Raw genomic sequence first — 24,702 nt, 5'->3', positions numbered from 1 at the left:
AAACAGTCGAAGCTCATTCTCTCTACTCCATATCTCTGATCCAAATGCTCCTCTTTGTTTTTCTTGACATGTGTCATATGTCACCTGTAAACTGTCATTAATAAAAACAGTTGTGATGTGAGCAAATGACAAATAAATATAATTTTCTGTGTCCCTGCGTTATTACGGATTTCTCGTATTTTTAACTTAGTTGATGAACAATTGAAAAAATTGTGTTTTTCATACACCAGTACGTACACAAGATTACATATGTTTGTGTAAAGTCTTAAATAAGTGAAAGTATAGTGACAGTGTAACTTGAATCCAAGAAAAACGTCAATGCCGAAAAATGTCCGTCAATGTTAAAAAACAAGATCATTGTCACTTATAAAAACAAAATAATTTCATTATTTTCTTGTTGAACTTTGGGCTATGAAGTTGCTTTTTAGTGTTTTTGCAAATTTGGGTTTTACAGTAAAATAATGGCAATTTAAGTTATTACCATATTTAGTGAAGGTCGAAAAAATAAGTTAGGAACTATGTCAACTATGAAGAGTGGAAGTTTAGCCAAGAAGGAAGGCAAAATGAGGATTCGTGCCTTTCCTGTGAGTATTTTTTGGATAAAGTAGCAAAACTTATGATATTTCATATTTAAAATTACATCTCTATATAAATTGAATATACATTTTTTTATGTCACTTGGAGATTCCAAAAGCTAGTGGTTTCTATTATATTTTTTTTTAATTAATCTAAATAATCTTATGTAAATTAGAAAATGTTTATTTTTCTTTACACATAAAAAAACACTTTTGGTATTGAGTTTTAAAGTAAATAATATGTATAACTTAGTAAAATTAGATTTCCAATTTATATTTTTAAATTAATTTATATTGATGATTAAATTAAGTCTTTTATTCTCTTGGAGAATATAATATACATTTATGTAGACTTTAAATTGGAAGGTAATTGAAGGTAAAATATACTTTTGTCAATCATTCACAATGATACATGTCATATTTCGATCCAAATTAAAACAAAAATTTTTGTTTTGTCAATCTGCATATTTTATATTTATACAATTATAAAAAGTTCGGAATACTTAAAAATAAAATAAAATATGTTTAGCCTAGATTAGCTTATTAATTATGAGTGGACATTCAGATTATTCAACGAAATGGAATCCTCCAGGTGATAATGTAATAATAGTAATATTTATGCATTGATCTGAGTGTGTTAAAAAATAAATTGATTTAACTAGATGACTATGGATGAAAAATATGTTGAAAGTATATGGGCTCTTTTAAAGAATGCAATACAGGAAATACAGAAAAAAAATAACTCAGGTCTAAGCTTTGAGGAACTTTATCGTAATGCATACACAATGGTGCTCCATAAACATGGAGAGCGACTTTATACAGGTTTAAAGGAAGTTGTAACTCATCATTTAGAGTTTAAGGTAAGTTTGAATAAATAAATTTACTGTCATTTTACATTATTGTATTTATCAACAAAGATAGTTTTATTGCTTTGTTTATAGGTTCGAGAAGATGTCTTGAAATCCCTACACAATAATTTTTTAATGACACTGAATCAAGCATGGAATGATCATCAGACTTCTATGGTCATGATTCGTGATATACTTATGTATATGGATAGAGTATATGTCCAACAGAATGATGTGGATAATGTTTATAATTTAGGCTTAATTATTTTTAGAGATCAGGTAGTTTTACTTAGTGTGCAATATAGTTTTTAATATTTTATATGTTGTTTATTTTATAGGTTGTTCGACATGGTTGTATTAGAGATCATTTGAGAGAAACTCTGTTAGAAATGGTGATGAGGGAGAGACGTGGAGAAAAAGTAGACCGCATTTCTATAAAAAATGCTTGTCAGATGTTGATGGTTTTGGGAATAAATTCGAGGGCAGTATATGAAGAGGATTTTGAGCGTCCATTTTTGCAGCAATCTGCTGAATTTTATAAGGTAAATGACTTTTACATATAATAGGTAAAAAATTGTTTTTTCTCTTTCATGTCTAGTGTTTCGTGCTTTATAAGTTATATTCTATGTACATTTGAAAAATTAACTATACAGGGTGGCGCCTCTCATACGACGCGGGGGATCCAAGGAGAACGTTAGTTTATATTGAAAAAAATTTTGGGATCATATGTAGGTTAAATACAGGTTTACAATACAGTAATAACAGGGTGTCCCCAAAAAAAGTTATGCATTAAAGTTGGGTTTTTGTAATGAAACACCCTATACAGGGTGTTTCAAAACAAATGCGAAAAACTTCAGGGGGCGATTCCTTGTTCAAAATAAAGGGTAGTTTGCTTCATAAACGTTGGGTCAAAAGTCAACCATTAGGGAGATATCGCGGTACAAAGATGGCGGAAAAATAAGGTTTTTATTTTTTTTCTTGAAAACGAAAAGAGATAGACTAATGAAATTTTATGGAAGTATTGCTGTTATGAAAACACACTTTCTGGTAATTTTTTCACTTTTTTAAAATGAGTGGAAGGAGTTGAATTACCCCTATCATTCTTGTTATCGAAATTTAAAGAAAAATCTTATCAAACACATGCAAAAAAATAAATTTGGATAGCTTGGTTTGTTAAGAAACCTTTTTATCTCTTGTGTTTTTTTTGATAAAACTCACCAATTTGAAATTAAAAAATAAAATGTAAAACATTACATGTCAGGACAAAAGACATTTTTAGATAAAGAATCTAGTGGGCTGCTCTAATTTTTTTAGGAAAAAATCTAGTCACCCCGTGTCACTTTTTAGGATGTTTCTAATATTATTTTATTGACATTACTCTACTGCAATACGTTATTATCTAGATTCTTATTATTAGCGTTATTATCACTAGATTCTTTATCTAAAAATGTTTTTTATCCTGACATGTAATGCTTTACATTTTATTTTTCAATTTCAAATCGGCGAGTTTTATCAAAGAAACACAAGAGATAAAAAAGTTTCTAAACAAACCAAGCTATCCAAATTAATTTTTTTGCATGTGTTTGATAAGATTTTTTTTAAATTTCGTTAACAAGAATGATAGGGGTAGTTTATTTCAACCCCTTCCACTCGTTTTAAAAAAGTGAGAAAATTACCAGAAAGTATGTTTTCACAACAGTAATGCTTCCATAAAATTTCATTAGTCTATCGTTTTTCGTTTTCAAGATAAAAAATAAAAACATTATTTTTCCGCCATCTTTGTACCGCGATATCTCCCTAATGGTTGACTTTTGACCCAACGTTTATAAAGCAAACTACCCTTTATTTTGAACAAGGAATCACCCCCTGAAGTTTTTCGCATTTGTTTTGAAGCACCCTGTATATTGATTTTCAGAGTCTAAAAAAAATAAAAGTGAGTTTCATTAAAGAAGCATATGCCTAAAATGTAAAGATTTTGATATACATATTTCACATTTTGTGAAAATGAAGAATACATTTTAAATTTCAATAATAGCTACCTAAGTTGTAATTTACCCTGTATAGCCGAATATTTAATTACAATAACTATTGAATGTTAAACCCTTTGAATAAGAAGACTAAGGAAGGAGCATATCAAAAATCTTAGGTACACCGCGATGGGCCTCAAATATGGCCGACTTAAATTCCGGTTTATCAGTGTCATTCTAATTTTATTTAAAAAATGTAAAACTATGATGTAGGATAGACGTGGGGTAGACTCAATAATTTGTTGTTTTATTTTACGTTGTGAATAAATGTTGGTAGTTATTAAAATTGTTATAAAAATATATAATTCTAATAAAAATAGATAAGTTATAATAAGTATTTATTACCACAAACATCCGATACGCTACTGAAGCAGGTAAGTCAAATTAACGTATCTAAATTCTTTGACAAGTAATAAATAAAAGCTAAAATGCAAGAAAAATATAAGCTCCTTCCTTAGTCTTCTTATTCAAAGGTTAAACCAAATTAAAATTTGACACAGAAAGTTATACAGGGTGAGACAAAATTAATATTGAACATTGGTCACTTCTAAAAGCAAGTTACTCCTTTATTTTAATCGGAACATCCGGTATTCAATGGAGAATTCATATATCTTAAAATATTATTAAGGTTGCCTAAGATTTTTCTAGATATTTTAATTTTTATAATTTTGCATTAGTAGATCTTTATATTTGATAAAATCTAGGTGGCTGTGATATATCTTTTTTTAATTTAACAAAAATTAAAAAATGTAAAGTAAAATAAGCAATGGTGATAAAAAGATACACGTTTAAAACATATTTTAATTATTACAGAATTAATACTAGATATAAAGGTACAATTATGTTACAAAAACTAGCTAGATTAAATCAAATGCTCAAAATGCTTCCGTTCCTATTCACTGCATAATATGTCAAAAGCTTTACATTTTAGTCATACTTCTCTACTAAAACTTACCTTTATTTTTATTCTAGAATCCGAAATTCAATTAATATACAGGGTGTTCCTTAATGACATGCTAGTATTTAAGGGGGTGATTCATGAACATATAAGAAAAAAAACTTTATATGAATGTGTATCCTAAACGTCTTAACTTTGTAGATACAGAGCGGTAAATTTTTCTAAAGAAAAACTTTTCATAATAACTCCGATGTTATTATAGATATCTTTATAAAATTTGATGCACGTTTTCAATGCATCAAAATACGTATTTTGATGTAGAAAAAAATTCTATTATTTCTACCAGTGGCGTCTGTACGGATTTTGAATTGAATATTTTTGAAGGAAAATGGTATGCCACCCTGTACAGTGTGACCCAGCGTTTCAGAATAGCTCTATATTAGGTTTTTTGTTGGGTATTTTTACTCCAATCTTTTGTTATAAAAATATATGGGACAGTAATAGCCCCAATAGTCTACGAATCCTGTCAGAGCAAGTCTACTTTTATTTTCCTACCCCTTGTCCTTGAAAAATATATTTTTTGAGTTGTACTTTGAATGTTAGCATATTTAAATTCAACGTTAAAGAATCTGGGAGTTCGTTGTACAACTTAGCTCCATTATATGAGATGGAGGTTTGCCCCTTGCAGGTGAGCATTTTAGGCAGATTTACATCATTATGCCTCCTAGTGTTGTGATCATGCACCTGGGCCCTCCTATCAAATTTGAGGACAGAGTGTTTGGCATTTAAAATAATTCCATGTATACATTGACACACCTGAAACTTGTAGATACTATCAACCGACATTATATTGTGATTTGAGTACAGATCCATTGTGTGATACCTAACTGGTAGTTTGTATATATTTTTTATGGCTCTGTTCTGCAATGTTTTTATTGGTTTTAGTAAAGTTTCATTTGCCGTTGACCATATCATATTTAAATATTGGAGATGATATGTACCAATGAAAAAAGTAAAAGTGGTCTAAGAAGTTGTATTGGAAGGACTGAGCTTAGCCTTCTGAATATCCCTATTGGAGAGACTATTTTTTTTTCTTATGTAATTTATGTGCTCCTTCCACGACAGAGTCTCGTCTATCAGAAGGCCCAGGTACCTGATCACACCACTATACGGCAATGTTATATTTTCAAAATTCAATGATGTATTATTATTGATTTTTCTACTGGAGACAGACATATAGTTAGACTTTTTGCCATTCAAGGTTAACTTATGTGAAGTAAGCCATTCTTGTACAATTTTTAAATCAACCATAATCCTAGCTTTTAAGTCGTCAACTGATTCCCCAATATACATGATCAGGGTGTCATCTGCATAAAGAAATGGTTCCCCACTTAGTTTTAAGTTGGATATAGAATTCATAAATATTAGAAATAATGTGGGTCCCAGTATTGAACCTTGGGGAACTCCACAGATGACATTCTTTAAGGAACTATTTTTGTTTGAAATATTTACGCTCTGTTGGCGGTTTGATGGGTAATTAGAGAACCAGCTAAACGACACATTATCAAGCCCTAACCATTTCAGCTTTTGTAAAAGAATACCATGGTCCACCGTATCAAAGGCCTTGCACAAGTCAGTCTAAAGAAAAACTTTTCATAATAACTCCGATGTTATTATAGATATCTTTATAAAATTTGATGCACGTTTTCAATGCATCAAAATACGGATTTTGATGTAGAAACAATTCTATTATTTCTACCAGTGGCGTCTCTACGGATTTTGAATTGAATATTTTTGAAGGAAAAAATGGTATGCCACCCTGTACAGTGTGACCCAGCGTTTCAGAATAGCTCTATATTAGGTTTTTTGTTGGGTATTTTTACTCCAATCTTTGTTATAAAATATGTGGACAGTAATAGCCCCAATTTAAAAGTACCGTATGATCAAAAAAAAGGGTGTCCGGTTGGCCTGAAAATGTACATTGATAACGAATGTTCCCCATATAATTTTACATATAAAATGACAGCAATCTTTATTTCATAGATCGTATCGTCCTTCGATCATATTGTACTTATCAATGAAGGTGATAGAAACATTTTCAAATTATAGTTAATTTTAAAATAAAATACTATACATTTCCTTGCTACCAGCCACGAAGTTGCCTATAAGGTTGCGCATCTTCTTGTTTCTTCAATCAACGGCATGACATAATAGTGTTTTTAGAATGGGAATATAATGGCAAATTCACTGAGGTAAAAAATAGCTTTAATTTGAAAATATTATTGAATCACCGTGTATATTTACAGAAAAGGCGCAACTATAGTTCGCATATTTAAAAAAAGCATTGGAGTGAAAATCTCAAACTAGAAACTTGATATAGAGCCTTTTCGGGTAATCCTATACAAGCTTGTTTAAAGAAATCAAAATATTTTAAATACGGACGTTATTAGTGCTGTGTTCAGTGCCGATCCTTCTTATGTCCACTATCTATGTACGTATATAGCATATACCGATCGGGTCATCGTAAAGGCGTGGTCTGGATTATAACGTGTAAGACAGTGATGTAGACTAGAGATTAGCATCAAATCGTAACCTGCGATTGGCTTTCATAGGAAACTGCGATTTGCGATTCCGCTGCGATTTCTTCTATTTGCGAGTTTCAATTTAGGCAACCAATATTACTATAGTTGCGATTTGCGATTTTGTTGCGAATGTAATTTCGTGGTCCATCGAAGCATTTTATAGTAAACTACGATTTAATTTTTTCTCTAATTTTTTTTATTTATAGAGAAGGTATTATTTCCTAGGTCCAAGATCAATAATATACCGGGTGTTTCTCAAGAGTGGTTCGCCTCTATACTAGGGATGTACCGGATTGGGTACTGTGCCGATCCGGCCGGAACAGAAAGTTCGGCTGCCGGAATTCCGGCCGGATCCAGGTTCTATATCGGGTCCAATCCGTCGTATTTCAATATTTATTAATCTGACAAAAGTGCAGCGATTTCGGCTTGTTTGATTAATTTCTGTCCTTGAATTACTTGACCTTTTAAGGAGATACCAAAACTTATGAGGTGAACGGATTCAGTAACTTCAGAAGTAATTCCAACAACTGCTGTATTAAAACGCTTCCTTTTGTCCAATAAAATATAACAATTATATGAAAATTTGAAAGAACATTGGAACTGTGAAAGAAAGTCTCATTAATGGCATGAACAAAAGATTTTCTGATATGGACTGCTTCACTATAATGACTATTTTAGATCCCAGATATAAAGCATATTTTTTCAAATAAATCAACAAAGTTACCTTTCACACTGTGGAAATGCTAACTTTGTACCAACTTCCGCATCTTTATTATGAGTCGTTCAAAAGGCAACATCCTACATCAACTTGAAGTTTGCCATGGTATGCCGATTATTGATAAAAATTAAACCCTATTGTGTGGTGGAGCAGGCACCATGGAACATTTCCTGATCTAATTAATATAGTCAGGCAGTTTTTTCTCTGCAGCTGTGCAACTTGTGTGTATTGAGAAAGGGCTAATGTCGAAAATTGGTAACATAGGTTTTTGTTACATTTGTCTGAAAAGCGGTGTAGACTAAGTTTTCAAAATGCAGAAAAGCTCTTATTTATACACCACAATCGGAATAAAATAAATTATGAGTAATAGTTTATCGATTTATATTTTTTTATATGTTTGTAAAACATTCTATTTCTTATGCCTGTTTGTTATAATAAAATATTTCCTAAATTTAATGTTTAGATTAAAAATAATGTTATGGTTTAAAAAAGACTTTCCATTTAATAAAGTTCAAAATTATTTTCTTGATTTCTACTTAGATTTAGCCTAATTTTTTTTGAAAATTCCGGCCAAATTATTTTGGCGGTCTGGCCGGAATGGAATTTCGTCCGGAACTTCGTACATCCATACTCTATACCTTTTTTATTTTTTCTGCGAGGGTTAAACCGCTAGTATATTTTGGTGTACAAAATGTTGGCATTATTTGGTATTAGTAGTATTAGTTGGTATTTTTGGCATTATTCGTGGTATTAGTGTACAGAAATTTGTCAGCGGTTTACCCCTTGTTTTCTGATAAAAAAACGAGATTTGGTATGTTAGCATATGACATAAATTAAGATTGATTGATGTATTCAATTCGTTTCGATCACTTCCTGTATGGCGTCAGCGATAGCTTTTCAGATCGCTGTCATTCGATATTTTAAATTACTGGCTTTTTTTTCAATCATTTGATATACTATCTTTTTATCAGAATGCATTCTTTTAATTTTAGGTTGAAAGTCAAAAGTTTTTAGCTGAAAATAGTGCTTCTGTTTATATTAAAAAGGTTGAAGCAAGAATTAACGAGGAATCTGATAGAGCAAAACACTATCTGGATGAATCCACAGAATCAAGAATAGTAGAAGTAGTTGAAATAGAGCTTATTAAGAAACATATGAAAACAATTGTAGAGGTATATATAAATATTGTTACAGGTTCCGTAGGTCTTTATATTTATACACACCATAACACCACTAAACTAATTTATTAAACAGTTAACTACTACAACACACTACTTAATTATACTACAAAAATATCAGAATACTGTCGAACAATTAATTTTCGATCATTTCCCATCGATTTATTGCGACTTTACCATTTATTCAAAAACTGATTCTACCACTTCTTATTTACCCACAGATGTCACTTCAGCAAGTTGCGTTTCCTTCTTAAAGTTTCCGTTTTATTCATTCCTTGATCCTCTTCTCCATCATTGACTATCATCCTGTTACAGAAATCTTTCATTAGAGTTTAATAATTGTACATACATTATTGGTAGATGTTAGATATTTCGTCTTGACTTTTGTAACAATATAATTAATGAATGATCATTTTTTACATATTGTATATTGTAGATGGAAAATTCTGGTGTTGTTCATATGTTGAAACATCAAAAAACTGAAGATCTGGCTTGTATGTATAAAATTTTTGGAAGAGTTCAGGATGGACTAAAGACCATGGCTGATCGCGTTAGTCAAAATTTAAGAGAACAAGGAAAAGCTTTAGTTCAAGAAGAAGAACATCAACCTGGCACGAATGCAATCACTTTTGTGCAATCCTTATTAGATCTCAAAGATGGCTTTGATCACTTCTTGAATAATTCATTCAATAAGGATAAGATATTTAAACAAATGATTGCGTCTGACTTCGAACACTTTTTAAATTTAAATCCTAAATCACCAGAATATTTGTCACTTTTTATTGACGATAAATTAAAGAAAGGAGTTAAAGGGGTGAGTTGAAAAGTTGAAATAATAGAAATAATATTCTTTAAGGAAAGTTATTTATTATGAGTTACAAGTTAAAGATTAATAGTTGAGTAGTATATTAAAAAAAATAAATAAGTAGAAATACATATTAAACATACAATATATTAAACATACAATGTTTTAGTTCACATTATTTTTAACCGTTATTACAGAACAAACTTCTTGAAGTTAATTGGCAATTTTTAGAATAATAGTTCAGTCATTGGGGATTTTTGCTCGGAAAAAAGTCCGGAAGTTTTACAACTTTGCAGGTTTATAGGTTTTGGGGTCCCTAACTAAAATCCATAAAATGCACATTTTTAGACTCGCCGCCGGCGCGACACCGCCATCTTGCGAAGGTGGCGCTCAAAATCGGTATTTTGTGAATATCTCGAAAACTATGCGTTTTTCGCGAAAATTTGAGGAGAGCAAAATTAAAGAGAATAAAATTTCCTATAAAAAAGGTTTTATGAAAATTTTCGCTAAAGTCAACCGTTTAGGCACAAAATCCCTGAAAATTTTCCAATTTTGCGTAAAATATGATATATTATGTATAGTCGGTTTTCCGAAATTAAATGTCAACTAGTTTTAGTTTAGTTTCTTGAATTTTGCCATGAAACAATGGCGTATCATTAATTTATTGAATGAGAATAATTATTGAAAATGTGTACTTGTTTCCACACCACCTAAAATACATGGCGCGTTTATTTTAACGTGGTCTCCCCGGAGGCCTACACCACTAGGTATATTAAAAACTTTAACTTATCTGCACAAGTCCGACGTATCTGGCTCATTGATGTCAAAGTTGATCGTGTCTGCTGTGCTGGGCTCATCAGGGTGGTCTCTCAATACGTCCAACTCTTCATCTTCAGCCGTCAGAGGAATATCTACAGGCAAGTCCAACTCCTCTTCATCGGATTCGCCGAGTGACACTTCAGTGACGGTGTCACAGGATTTCTCATTGCAGTATGCACAAATCATTGAACATTTTAATCCTGCTTTTCTGCATCCGCATCTTTACCACAGTTGTTGGTTTTGCATTTACAGGATAAAATTGCCAATAGGGATTTTGGAGCTGGATCTTTCAACGTTGTGACTGGAGTAATGCCTGTTTTTGTTTTCTTCCAACCGCATTCTTCGGCATCTTTGGTACAACTAGACCAATGCTGAACCTGGTGGTAAGTTCGCAATGAATGCTGTCCAGCACGACAATTAATTATTCATAAATTAATGAGCGAATTAATGATACGCCACTGTTTCATGACAAAATTGAAGAAACTAATCTAAAACTAGTTTTAGTGAACACTAATCGACATTTGATTTCGGAAAAACTAGTATATGTATATCATACTTTAGGCAAAATTGTAAAATTTCCAGGGATTTTGTGTCTAAACGGTTGACTTTAGCGAAAATGTTCATATAACTTTTTTATAGGAAATTTTATTTTCTTTAATTTTGCTCTCTTCAAGTTTTTGCGAAAAACGCATAGTTTTCGAGATATTTACAAAATGCCGGTTTTGGGCGCCATCTTGGCAAGATGGCGGCGCCGCACAGTGGAACGAGCTTATGGGAGTGGTTGGACATGAGGTTTTTTACTTAATACTTTCAATCTGGAAAACTTAAAATTATCTATATATGCTGTAATATTATGTAAAGAGGGACGTCTTAAATTATAACAAAAAATTGTTGCCTTACATAACTTAAACCATATATAGGGCGCCCTAAAAATATAGCGTGTTTTACCAAAACCAATTTTTTTAAAAGCCCATAACTTTGCTTCATTGTTATCAAATTTTTTTCGTTTGAGTTTTTTGGAGAGGAGGAACCTTTGAGTTTTATTAGAAAAAATATTTTTAATAGATTAATAATTTATTATATAGGGTGGTCAACAAACATGAGCCTTTGAAAATTGCTCATTACTCAAACATTTTTGGTCCGATTTTATTATTTGTGGTAATTTTGGAATGCCAATGCTTTGAAATATACAAATTTAATGTCAAAATTGATATTTCATGAAAGTTGAAGATGACGGACAATTTTAAAAAATAGGTACTTTTAAGTACACCCTCCAAAATACAAAAGAGAAATACTAAGGATTATCAGCTGTCTATAAACTCTGTAACAGCTGTCATGTATGTAACATGTAATATATAACTTAAACGTTAATTCGACAAAGAACAATAAACATTTAACATTTTATAAAAAAACACAACAAAAAGATTAACTCAATATAACTCTTCGATAATTAAATAATGTCTATACAATATTGTTTTAATTTTTAACATTTATTATAATATGAGGTCATCAGACAAGTCTAACAAATCTAAAACTTCTGAAGACAGATCAGCGATATTACTTTTTAAAGATATTATAGACCTGTGCCTGGTAACTACAGGATCGGAAGCAAGTAAAAGGCTATTAAGAATATCTCCATTGTTAGCACACCTAGATATTTTCCTGGCATGGTTTAACCTGTAGGAAATGAATAATTTGTGATTAGCTTCCTGAGCCTCCTCACTTAATTGTCCTATAAGTACCAAAGCATTGTCAATAATATCTCCGCCATGAATTAAAATTTTGTGGACTGTGGCTGACATAAAGAACCAACCATATAATTCAACATATTTTTTTGCAGTTTCAGTACAATAACTAACAAAACTATTTTTTTCCTGAAGCTATAGCTGTTAGAAAAACACCAAAACCAGATTAAATTACTGCGTATTTGAAAATTATTTGAACGACTAGCATTATTTGTTAATGTCAGGGTAAATGTCAAATAAGGCGTGCGGGAAAGTATCACTTTACGCATTTGTTAGGAAAATAACTGTAGTAAAGTGAACACTACTTTCTCATTAACAAGTCATATAGAGATGTATCCTAAAAGGAGGGGGGTGCAATGATTTGGATATAATCTACTAATATAAGATTTATACATAAATGTTAAGAAGGATAGTACCTAATAATAATATCGGAATAACAATATATTTTTAAAGCCAGACATGTTCAACCTATGTAAATTACTTAAAAGCCTCTGGAAATAGTATCCATCGTATAGTTCAAAATTTGTTTCTTCAAAAAACGGCAAATTGGGGCAACTTTTTTATATAAGTTTATAATAAGGGTATAATGGTTTACTATATCCAGCTATTCTTTTTATGGTACCTTGCGGCACTTACTTCATATTTCTTGATGATTAGAGCTATAATAAACATTCAAAACTTTTTAATTCAAAAATATATAGTGGGTGATTGATGAGATGTATGTATAAAATTTTGCCAAAAATTCATTAACAAAGAACGAGTTAAATAATATTTTTTAAAAAACCTACCGCAGCTTGGGCAATAAAAAAATCAAATTGTGGTAATATTTTCAACATGAATTAGCCTTTTTGAAAACGGTTAATTTTAAACCTATGTAAAAACGACAAAATACATTTTTGTTTTCTAAAAATCAGTTTTTAAGAGAGGCCTGACACTTGTTTTTGAAACTACAATATTCAGTTTTCCATTTTCCCAAAAGAAAAAATTAGCCCCATGTCCAACATTTAACATGGACTCGTTCCATTGTGCGCCGGCGGCAAATCTGCAAATGCGCATTTTATGAATTTTAGTTAGGGACCCCAAAACCTATAAACCTGCAAAGTTTCAAAAATTCCGGACTTTTTTTCCAAGCAGGCCCTTTTTTTGATCCCCAATGACTGAACTATAAGTCCTACTCTACTTTTTGAATAAGAAACTCATTATTGTCTATTATTTTTAAACTAAATTGCACACCGATTATTTATTTAATGTATTGCATTTTTTTCTATAGATGTCTGAGCAGGACATAGAGTTGGTACTAGATAAGTCAATGGTACTCTTTAGGTTTCTTCAGGAGAAAGATGTTTTTGAACGTTACTATAAACAACATCTTGCTAAAAGATTACTTCTGAACAAATCTGTAAGTGATGATTGGGAAAAAAATATGATTTCAAAATTAAAGGTAAATATCAAAAATAAAGTTCTAGCAAATTATTAAGAGAAATTTCAATTTTCAGACCGAATGTGGTTGTCAATTTACGTCAAAATTAGAAGGCATGTTTAAAGATATGACTGTGTCCAATACAATTATGGAGGAGTTTAAAGATCATGTTGCAAAGACTGATGTAAGTAATTTTTTTATTTATATATGCATATACAGGGTGTCCCAGAAATAAGTGCAAATATTTTAACTGGTAGTATAGTTCAACCCCAGAAACACATCAATGAGGCTTTTTTCGCGAAATTTTTTTTTGAAAATTCAAAATTTTTTGGAATTTTTTTAGTTTTAAGTTAAAAACCATAATTTCTTGATAATTTGGCAACATTAGGTATTAGATTAAATTTACAAGAAAGAAAATCCAGAAAAGATCCAGTGGTTCAAAATTTTAGCAAAAAATCATTTTTTTGGAAATTTTCAAAGTAAAATGACTCTGTTATTTTGGACTTATTTGAAAAACGATAAAGAGAAAATTTGTTTCTTTTATCGAGAAAGATCGAGATTTACCACCCCTTAAAATATTTGCACTTATTTCTGGGGCACCCTGTATATATAAACATAAACATAGTGTTTTTTATACTGTCTGTGATTTAAAAACAATAAGGAAAAATTATTTATTAAGAAAATACTTTTGAATAAGAATAATACACTCAAAAAATAAATTTGGCGTGTGGAAGTTACTAATAATATCCCGTTTTAGATCAAATATTTATTTAAGTGTGTCTTAGACAGAGTGTTATTTTTCTAATCTTGACTTTGAATTAAAGTGTTTCTAGTATATAAGAAAAAAAAAAGGTTCAGTATTATTAATCCCATTAGAATTGTCTGGTAAATTCAAAAAACAAAAACACAGTAGGTTCCTTATTAATTTTTAAACCACGATTTATCTAGTAATTTGATATATTTATTATACAGGGTTGTTCACCACATACGACACGGAGTATTGTAGCTAAACGATTAGATTTTTACAAATTGTAAGTTTTGGGTTCGTTGAAGGACTATTAGAGCTACAATTTAAAAATATTTTTACAAGATACAGAGTGTCCCAAATAAATAAAAAATATCAAAGTTGTATTTTTTTAAATGGAACACCTGTATATTATTACATTTTAGTTTCTACGATTAAAATAAAGGTAAATTTGATAAAGGTTTATTATACTTAAACCTTACCGTTTTTGAAATATTTTCAATTTTGTGAAATTGCAGTCAAAATTTTAATTCTTCATTTCTCAAAGGGTATCAAATTTTTAATACTAAATATTTACTGAAGTTTATTTATTTATCAGTTATTGTGTTGCAATAATAAAAATTATACTACCTTATATAGAGTGTCTAAAATTTTATTTTACATAATTACTAGCTTTAAACGGCAATAAGTTGTAAAATTTAAATGGAACACCCTGTATATTTTATAAGAATCAGATGCACATTTTAATTGTCTATCAAATTGTATTATACCATTTTTTACCTATAGCTTCAAGTTTCCGTAGAAAATGCATTTTCTTATAATTTTAAATTCATTTATCAATATACCCATGGAATACTGACATTTTAGATTATTTTTAAAGATGTACCAAATTTTTAAAGAGTACAGATACTAATATTGTCGATATAGTTTGTTTATTTCATTAAAAAATATAAAAAAAACTGTTTAAATATTTGTTAAAGAGGACCAATTAATATGATTCCAGTATTCGAACTACATTAATTGACTGTTTACGTTGATTAATAATAATTGCTCGAAAAAAAAAAAACTGATTTTTATGTGTATTAGACAGTGTGGTAAAAAGTAACACCTTAAAATGATATTTCATTTTTGACAAATGCTTATTTGTAACAACAGAGACATTCATTTTATAACTTATTATTATATTGATTCCTGATTCAAATCCACATTTATTTAGAATAATTTATTCACGAATATAATTAAGTATGTAATTAATTAGTATTTGGGCGGAAATAATGGTGGTATATTTAATTAATGGTATACTCTTTTATGAAAATTTAAATAGTTTTCTTTTTGCATACAAATGGGCTAGTAATATTATCATTTTGCTAAAAACGATAATATTACTAGCCTGTACATTTGGTACATTTGTTGCTTTAAAAACAATCTAAAATGTCAATGTTCCATGGGTATATTGATAAATGAGGTCTAAATTATAAGAAAATGCATTTTCTATGAAAACTTGAAGGGATGGGTAAAAAGTGGTATAATACAATTTGATAGACAATTAAATTATGCATCTGATTCTCCTTAAATATACAGGGCCTTCCATTTAAATTAAACAAGTTATTGCCGTTTAAAGCTAGTAATTATTTAAAATAAAATTTTAGACACTCTGTATAAGGTAGTATAATTTTTATTATTGCAACACAATAACTGATCAATAAATAAACTTCAGTAAATATTTAGTATTAAAAACTTTTATACCCTTTTGGAGAAATGAAGCCTTAAAATTTTTACTGCAATTTCACAAAATTGAAAATATTTCAAAAACGGTAAAGGTTTAAGCGTGGTAAACCTTAATAAAATTTACCTTTATTTCAATCGTAGAATCTAAAAATAGAATAATATACAGGGTGTTCCATTTAAAAAAATACAACTATAGCATTTTTTACTTATTTGGGACACTCTGTATCTTGTAAAATTATTTCTAAATTGTAGCTCTAATAGTCCTTCAACGAACCCAAAACTTAAAATTTGTAAAAATCTAATCGTTTAGCTACAATACTCCGTGTCGTATGTGGTTAACAACCCTGTATAACACATGTTAGTATATAACATAAATTAGAATTGATTGACCTATTCAATTGTTTTAGTCATTTCTGTTTCACCGGAAATGACTACAGCTTTTGATTTTTAAATGGCACCCTACCCTCGGTATTTTTTTACTTTATTCGATAGAAAATGTCATTCTGAATAGAATGATATATCATATGTTAACTTTTGACATTTTCGCGTAATAAAAAATCATATTTTAAATTTCAATCTAGAATGCCATGGCTATGTTAAAAATAATAATTTTTAATCAAGGAGCCTTGGAAAAATAGATTTGATAGTCTAATGTTTTTAATGTCTTGTCCTGACTGGTTAAAAGATGCCCCAATCGTATTTTTAATCATATCTCATTTTTTAAATGGAACGAGGGTGGCTCATTAGCATATTTGGAAAAAGCATTTTTTTACGAATAATTTGATACCACACAGTTCGTATTTGAGTCAAATTTTCGTTATAAACCGTATGTTGTAATTTCAAATAAACCATAAGCGCACAAAGTTGTAGTCGTTTCCGGTGAAACAGGAAGTGACCGAAAACAATTGAATACGTCAATCAATCCTAATTTATGTCATATACTAACATACCAAATCTTATTTTTTTAACTAAAAAGTAAAAAAGTTATAGTGGCGTTGGCCACTTTTGAGATGCACCCGGTATATAGGGTGTCCCAGAAACAAGTGCAAGTATGTTAACTGAGAGTATAGTTCGATCCCAGAAACACGCTCACGAGTTTTTTTTGCGAAAAAATAATGTTGATATTTTTCATGACATTTTTCGGAAAATATTGAAAAACTTTTGAGTGCCGCTTGTTCAGTTTCCGGAAATTTCTTTATAGTGTTTCCACCGAATGCAATGTTGCCACCTCTTACATTATCCACAGTCTGAATGTTTATAAGTTATAATTTACAACGTCTACTATATTTTAAATCTAAACGTTCTCCAACCCAGTGTGAGTACATATCAAAGTAAAACCTCTGACGAGGGGTAGAGGACAAAAAGCTCACAGTCTTTTAAGATGTTTATTTCAAATTTAATTTGCTTCAAAAAAAAAGAGGGCGACATGTTTCGGGACTTAATAATTCCCATCTTCAGGCCCAGAAAGCTAAAATAATTACAATCAGAATAGTAAACAAATTCTATTAAAGTCATATAGGGGTCAAAATATAAATTTAAAAACTTTCATATTTTAAATACCTTTTTTACAGTTTAGTAAACAGAAATAACGAAACTAAATAATTATTATAACAGCTTTTCAACAATTCAGAAACAGCGACCTCTATTAGATATGTAAATTGTCAACGTTTGGCCTACATTTAAACGGGTCAGTTGAATTTATTTGAGATTTTACTTAAAACAGTAAACCTCTGACAAAACTAAAGAAAAATAGGCAAATGTAAGGGAAAGCAATTGTAAAAATGCTTTTATTATTCAAATAGAAATATCAATTATTTTGGTGTTTATTCATATATTCATAAAAACAAGACTATGAGTCAGAGGAGTTTAAATTCTCAAGAAATAATCCTAAATAATTCAGATGGCATATGAATATATTTTGTGTCAAATACACGTCTAAGTGTAGTGCTGTTAAGAATCGCAGTGAAGTATTGTTAAGTGTAGAGTTGCGGTTTTAGGTAAAGTGATTAAACGACGCTCTAACCTAATTACATCGTACATACTGCCATTACTCGCTGACGAGTATTCGACACGCATCAGAAGATGGTCACGCAAGGCGTTTTCTTCCATGAGCTTTTCTGTGACTAAAAAGCCCGATACGTGATGTTATCTGCCTACCGCACTCCTGACATTCAAAAATCTCATTGCTTTGTTGCCTCTTTACTTTTTGGTTGTCGCTGTTAACTGAGTTTACCAGTTTACAATTCTTCTCTTGTGAGTTCTATTGTGAGCTGCTTCTTCCCACTCATTCTGCATGTTAATCCCCTTTAATTTTTCATGGAAAATGTAATTGTACCTTTTGAGTTGTCCACCCGGCCTCCTCTTACCGTCTACAAGCTCACCGTAAAGCAGAGATCATTTTTTGGTTTTAATTACATCGATCTGTTATCTATCGGAGTCGTTTTAAAATTTTTGTAGTCGATATGTCAACACTGGGCGTCGAACAAGTTAAGATTATGGTAATTGCTTGGTATTTGCACTGATTTCGATCGATTGCTGCCGGCGCACAGTAGGCAATATGTCCAAACCAAGTTGCAAAAAATAACATCCACAGTTAGCATTTATGGCAATAACATTAGATTGGAAACATATTAGTTAAGAGGAAACCACATAAAACTAACAAAAAACCTTATTCGGAGTCTCTTTCGAGGGGCTGTAAAACGAACTTTGCGCAAAACCTACATTTTCAGTTAATTTGTGTCCAATAACTGCTTTTTTCTACAATTTTTTAAATAGTAGGCATTGCATTCAAGTGACACAGTATTATAACAATTGAATCGGACGACCTTAGCTTACTGTCAATAATTATTGTGAAATTGTCATAATGTGTTTTACGTAGATTCCCGGTTGCGGTAAATTTAATGTCAAGGTAAGTAAAAAGGATCTTTTATTTTGATTTTTTGGATAAAAACTAGGTAAAGGTCAAAGTAGAACATAATCATTTAAGGTTTTTTTTGATAGTGGCATATATTCTATCTTAGAAAAGTTAAGTCAAAAAATCAAAAAAATCGCAACTTTAAACTTATTGGAAGCGTATGTCTCCATGCGTATGTGTATAGTAAGATCCTTTATGTGGATACTTCTCATAAATTAATTGTTATAGTAGCTAGAGAAGAACTTGAAATATAAAGTTACGTAATTTTTCTCAAGATTTCCGAAGAGGTATGTCATAAATGTCAAATGACATTTTTTGACAGTACCTAATTTTTTAAATTAAATGAAATGGATTTTTCTTTCAGATTTAAAAATGTGCACTTCATGACCATTGCTTCCAGCTGTTATAAAACAAAATATCAGTAAATAGTAGGTGGTAAAATAAAATTTAGATATTTTTAATAGGTATAAGTTCTGTTATTTTCGAAATCGTCATTGTTTAAGTCTCAGAATATTGTTACTTATTTAAAATATAATAATAAAATATTGTTCACATATTGTCTGGTATTATTAGAGACCCAACTTATTCAAATGACAAACAATCTTGAATAAAAGTTCGACTGGATTAGTATACTTAGGGTTTTCTTTTTTATACATTGACACCCCCTTTATCTTTTTATTTGACGTTTCCGAAAACTGTCTCAAATGAAAGTGGTTTTGAATAAATTTGCCAAAAAAGTCTATTTCGCATATCCAAAGTGCTTCAAAAAATCTGGGCGTGGTTCCACTATCTTATTTCAAATTAGGTATAGGATATGCTACATAAAAGTAGTTAGGATTTTTAGGAGAAAATAAAAAAAATAAATAAAAAATTGGGTACTAATTTTAAATAAGAAAGTTGGGCCACGCACAGGATTTCTAAGGCACCCGGTATATGCAAAGAAGACTGTTTTGAAAAATGTATTCCAGACCATTAAACTTTTATTCAAGACACTTTTTTCGAAAACGTCGAATAAAAAAGATACAGAGGATGTCAATATATATATACCTAACCTAACAAACCCTGTATATGCCGGAGGAGTAATAATTGCTCAATATTTGTCTGTTTCATCTTGGTTCTGCCAAAAATCGTAAAATTTAGTGAAATGTAAAATATTCTTACCGCATTTTTGTAGCTGTATTAGTCAAAAGATGATTTTTCCATTTTATGAATCCCCCCCACCACCCCCAGCCAATCTCAAGTCAGCCGAAACTAACTGGGTTCACGGGCTACTGGCATAGAATGTTTTTACCAAATTTGAATGAAATCGTACAATAAAAGAATTTTTGCAACATACTTCTGGATTTTTGCCCACTGTGCGGCGCGGCGGCTCTCAAAACATTGCAATTATTTTTTTAAATTTTTAAAGTTAAATAACTCGGTTATTATTATCAATTTATTTTAAAAATGGTAAACAGAAAATGTATTTCTTTTGGCCAGATCTACCACCCCTTAAAATATTTGCGCTTATTTCTGGAACACTCTGTATATTGATGACTGTTGTGGAGAAACATCCAACTGAGAGTTATATTAAACACCTCCCTTACTATTTCTAAAATGGCAATCGCTCCCTCAATTTTTTCCAACTTTTTTATTTTCACTGCTGTTTATTTATCACTCGTTTTATATAGTTAGTAATATTTTTTACAGGCCAATTTAGGAGGTGTTGATCTTTTCATGAGGGTCCTTACTACAGGGTTTTGGCCTACACAAAGTGCAACAAAGTGTCACATTCCAGCTGCCCCTTTAACCGCCTTTGAAACATTTAGAAGGTAAATTAAATTATATAGTTTTGGTGAAACATAAATAACTTTTATCCAGTTACGTAGCAATTTCGTATATTTTGATAAGGAATCAATGTATACTTATTTAATACGTTAGCCAGTTAATGACATTCTTTGAATAAAAAGATTAAGGAATGAGTATAATGCTGTCCATAAAGAGGACTCTAGGGTGGGGATTCTTGACAGTTCTGTTTGACGATTCACGTGACACATTTGAATTTGATTTGAAATTTTGTGGATTTGTCAGTCTTTACTGAGCTTATTTTATGTTATTTATTATTTAGAGTGTATTCCATTGCTTACCTTGGTTATGGTTTTATGTTCCGTTTCTATCGGTTTCCTGAAAGTTTTCTTATTACGGAACACGCTTCCTGAAAAATTCGGTTATAACTGTCACCAAACTAACCAGAGTCAGCTTATATATTTTTTCTGGTTTTGTTTGTCAATCAATGTCATTTATGTGACAGAAATCAAGCAAATATTGGAAGTTCGAGTGAAATTCTCATTTAATTTCTGAAATTTGTAATATTTTGTATTTACATCCAAAAGCAATGGAGGTAGGCATTAAAGGTAAATAAATTTCATTAACTAAATAGAATGACTTTTTAGGACCATTTAAACTTATCATGCAGCCATTGTTTCTTAAAGTCATTTTAAAGAAAACATGAAAAACAAGACAACAAGTAATCGTGAATGTTTTGTAAGCTATAAAAATATAAATATTGATTAGATTTGTTTATTTATTATTGATGTATTTTAATATTGGACCTGCAAATCTTCACTTGAGCTGTCTAATGAGTTTAACAGTTTGTTAATAAAGTACTTTTCAATATTAAACTCCACTGAAAAGAAGAAGCAAACGCAAAAGCAGAGAATAGGTACATTAAAAATGCATAAAAGATAAATTTTATAATAGATGTATTGAAATTTAGAAAACGTCAACATTTGACGTTTCCAGTATTTTACCAAACCGTTCCGTATCAAACGGATATTTTTCAGGAACTGCTCTTTACTGTAGTTTACCGGTCTGGTTCGCCTGGTTTTGCAACGGAATACAACCTTATTCTACTACCGATAGTTGTGTAAAGGTAGTAAATCTAGAAGGAAATCGTGGCAGAACTTAAATTAACAGTGACACTATTGCGATTTATCGAAAAATACTGTAAAATAGTTGGTTGTGTAGCGTTCGGTAGATCTGGGTCAAAAATCGAGTGAAATAATGGAATAACTTTTCTCTAGTAAGTGAATATACCGTATGATCGAATAAAAACGGCGTCAGCGATGGCTATGAAATGAAGATCGCTGTCATTTTATATGTAAAATTATATGGAAAATGTCATCGATCGTCATTTCTAAGCCAACTGGACGCCGTTTTTTTTCGATCATACGGTATAATATACATATGTGTAGTAGGATTATTTACAAAATTCACTTAAAATTAACTAATTATATATTTTTTCTTTCAACTTTTTTTGCTTTTATTTACTACTTGTCAAAGATTAAATGTCAAAGAATTTAGATACCTGCTTCAGTAGAGTATGGGGTGTTAGTGTTAATAAATAATTGTTATAACTTATTTATTTTTATTAGAATTATATATTTTTATAAAAATTTTAATAACTACCAACATTAACCGAGTCTACCCCACGTCTACCCGTACATCATATTTTTACACGTTTTGAATAAAATTAGAACAGCACTGAGAAACCGGAATTTAAGTCGACCATTTTAAGGTTGTCGCACACTAGACCGCGCTGGGAAGAGAATTTTTTTCGGGACTGCGCCCACTATAGCGCGTTTTTGAAACGCGGAAACGCTATTTAGTTAGTCGAAGTGCTTTTTACTTACTGTAGTTTAGTTTTTAAAACAATGAGTTCAACGAACGAACGAAAGCGTATTTTTTGTGCTCTTCTAACAGAGGAAGAGGAAGAGCAGGTGAGAAGAAAAGGAAAGTTTGGACTCATAAGATTAACAAAAAAGAAAGAAGTTTGGAGAATTTTACCATCTTTTTCCAGATTTAATAAAAGACAAGAGCATTTTTTTCAGTATTACAAAATATAAAGGAAACATTTTACGAACTCTTCAATTGATGGTTTTAGAGGCAAAACACCGAGTATCTCTACTCATCATATTTTTTCAGAAAAGACAAATTACTAATGATGCAATAATTAATCGCTTTTATAGCTTTCTACTTTATTCTGATGTGTATATTAGTTATGTGATGAAAAAATCCTATTCTTTTTTATATATTTAGGTAATTAGAATTTAAAAATTGGAGATTGTCACTTTTGTCAAGAAGTGGAGATTGCCGGTTTTGCTTCTACACCCCTCAATTATATTAAATCTTTGATAGAAAAACATTTCGTCCATCTGTCTCTAGTGAGGGAAGACTAAAAAAAATATCATATTCCTGTTTAAAAATCTGTTTGCCTAATTTACCTTTAAAAATGCAATTCTACCATTGATACGTACCACTAGTTCCTAGTCAAAAAGCCAGTGAAGAGACTTGAGATGCAAAATTATTTCCGTTGTGAGTACGCACACTGCCACGCGCCGAAACGCGGGAGACGGAAAAAGTTGCTAGAGAAGTCTTCCGACTTCTTGACGGAAATTCCATGGCGCGCTTCGGCGCTGCGCGCTCTAATGTGCGTTGCTCCATTTAAATTCATGGCAAGCAGACAAAAGAAATTTCCACATGACGCCGCGCCGCGTCGCGCCGCGTTCTAGTGGGCGACAACCTTTAGAGTCCCGTCGCGGTCGATCTAATTTTTGATATGCTCCTTCCTTAATCAAACGAATATTTGCAAAAATTAAATCAGTGTCAATATTCCTGCCCCAGATTTTAAATTATGCGAGTTTGCAAAATATTAAAACAACTTTCTGTCACTTTTGCCGCCTCTGTATTTTTTTGAAATTGACCAATAATAACCAATGACCTCTAAATAAAGTAGACCCGGCATTTCATTCATAAAAAGAGAAAGATCAGAATCAGACATTCGTTTCTTGTTCTATGCGAGTGGGAACAAGACGGGCTGATCGCAGTCATGAAGGATTCCCGAGAGAATGGCAACGCTGTTCCGAGATTTTGAGAATGTGTGCCAGTGGCGTAGTTACTTTGATTGTAATATATAATTTAATATTATATTCTCGTAAATATGATTTTTGGATACTATACATTGTTGTGCTAGATGGCTCTTCAAATTCTGAAAATGACTACTTCTATACTCCAATCACTTCTATACGAAAATAACTAATTGAAATTATGATATGCACATTTCCATAGTAATGTCTGTAAATTGCTCCAGTAGTAATATAATCTATCAAGCGTTCAATGAATACGAGCCGAAGACGACTTTTATAAAACTTTAATGTGAATTAATGGTATTATTTTGATTGAAGCAACGGTAAAAAATGAGAATATTTTAAAACTGTCGTGACGAATTGCAATTTAATATTAGGTATAAAAATACTACTATTTATAACAACAATAATAAAGATCTTTGTTAAACAAAAGAAAATTTCTAAAATATTTACTTATTTCTGGATAAGTTTCTTCGCGGATAATCGGGACCTTGTACTGAATAAATAATTAACTATTCAATAAAACATATCAAACAAAGACGCATTCGTCTTTTAAACTATATAATTTTTTTTAGTCTTAATAAACAAAACAAAAAATACATTCCTCTATTACAAAAATTATACTATCAAAAAAAACGGCGTCAAAAATGAGAATCGGTGATAATTTTGGCAAGGTGATATGTCATGACCCCTACTCTTGTTTATTTTTTAATGACACTGACTGGCAGTAGTACGCCTTAAGGTTGTATTTGATTTTTAAATGGTGTAATATAAATTCGAAAATTTTTTTTTTGGA

At 30.8% G+C, this 24,702-nt stretch overlaps 1 protein-coding gene across 2 annotated transcripts in view; it reads left to right on the top strand.

Annotated features, from left to right (window-relative positions):
- The first annotated feature begins 518 nt into the window (after nucleotides 1–518).
- Nucleotides 519–24,702, top strand: part of LOC115880485 (cullin-3) — a 51,066-nt gene continuing 26,882 nt past the window's right edge. The window contains exons 1-9 of one of the 2 annotated variants that reach the window (XM_030897691.1): nucleotides 519–584; nucleotides 1,238–1,435; nucleotides 1,517–1,702; nucleotides 1,762–1,965; nucleotides 8,641–8,820; nucleotides 9,263–9,640; nucleotides 13,466–13,636; nucleotides 13,692–13,799; nucleotides 20,692–20,813. In XM_030897691.1, coding sequence (XP_030753551.1) covers nucleotides 519–584; nucleotides 1,238–1,435; nucleotides 1,517–1,702; nucleotides 1,762–1,965; nucleotides 8,641–8,820; nucleotides 9,263–9,640; nucleotides 13,466–13,636; nucleotides 13,692–13,799; nucleotides 20,692–20,813 — 1,613 coding nt within the window. Of the gene's footprint in view, nucleotides 585–1,017; nucleotides 1,176–1,237; nucleotides 1,436–1,516; nucleotides 1,703–1,761; nucleotides 1,966–8,640; nucleotides 8,821–9,262; nucleotides 9,641–13,465; nucleotides 13,637–13,691; nucleotides 13,800–20,691; nucleotides 20,814–24,702 lie in introns of those variants that run through there. The other variant, XM_030897692.1, reaches the window with a different exon arrangement.

This window comes from Sitophilus oryzae, unplaced genomic scaffold (genome assembly GCF_002938485.1).
Source record: "Sitophilus oryzae breed Bouriz unplaced genomic scaffold, Soryzae_2.0 scaffold_1625_pilon_pilon, whole genome shotgun sequence".
In the NCBI taxonomy this organism is placed as follows: Eukaryota; Metazoa; Arthropoda; class Insecta; order Coleoptera; family Curculionidae; genus Sitophilus; species Sitophilus oryzae.
Note: the sequence above shows the minus strand (reverse complement) of the source record. Positions and strands in the feature narration are given on the sequence as shown.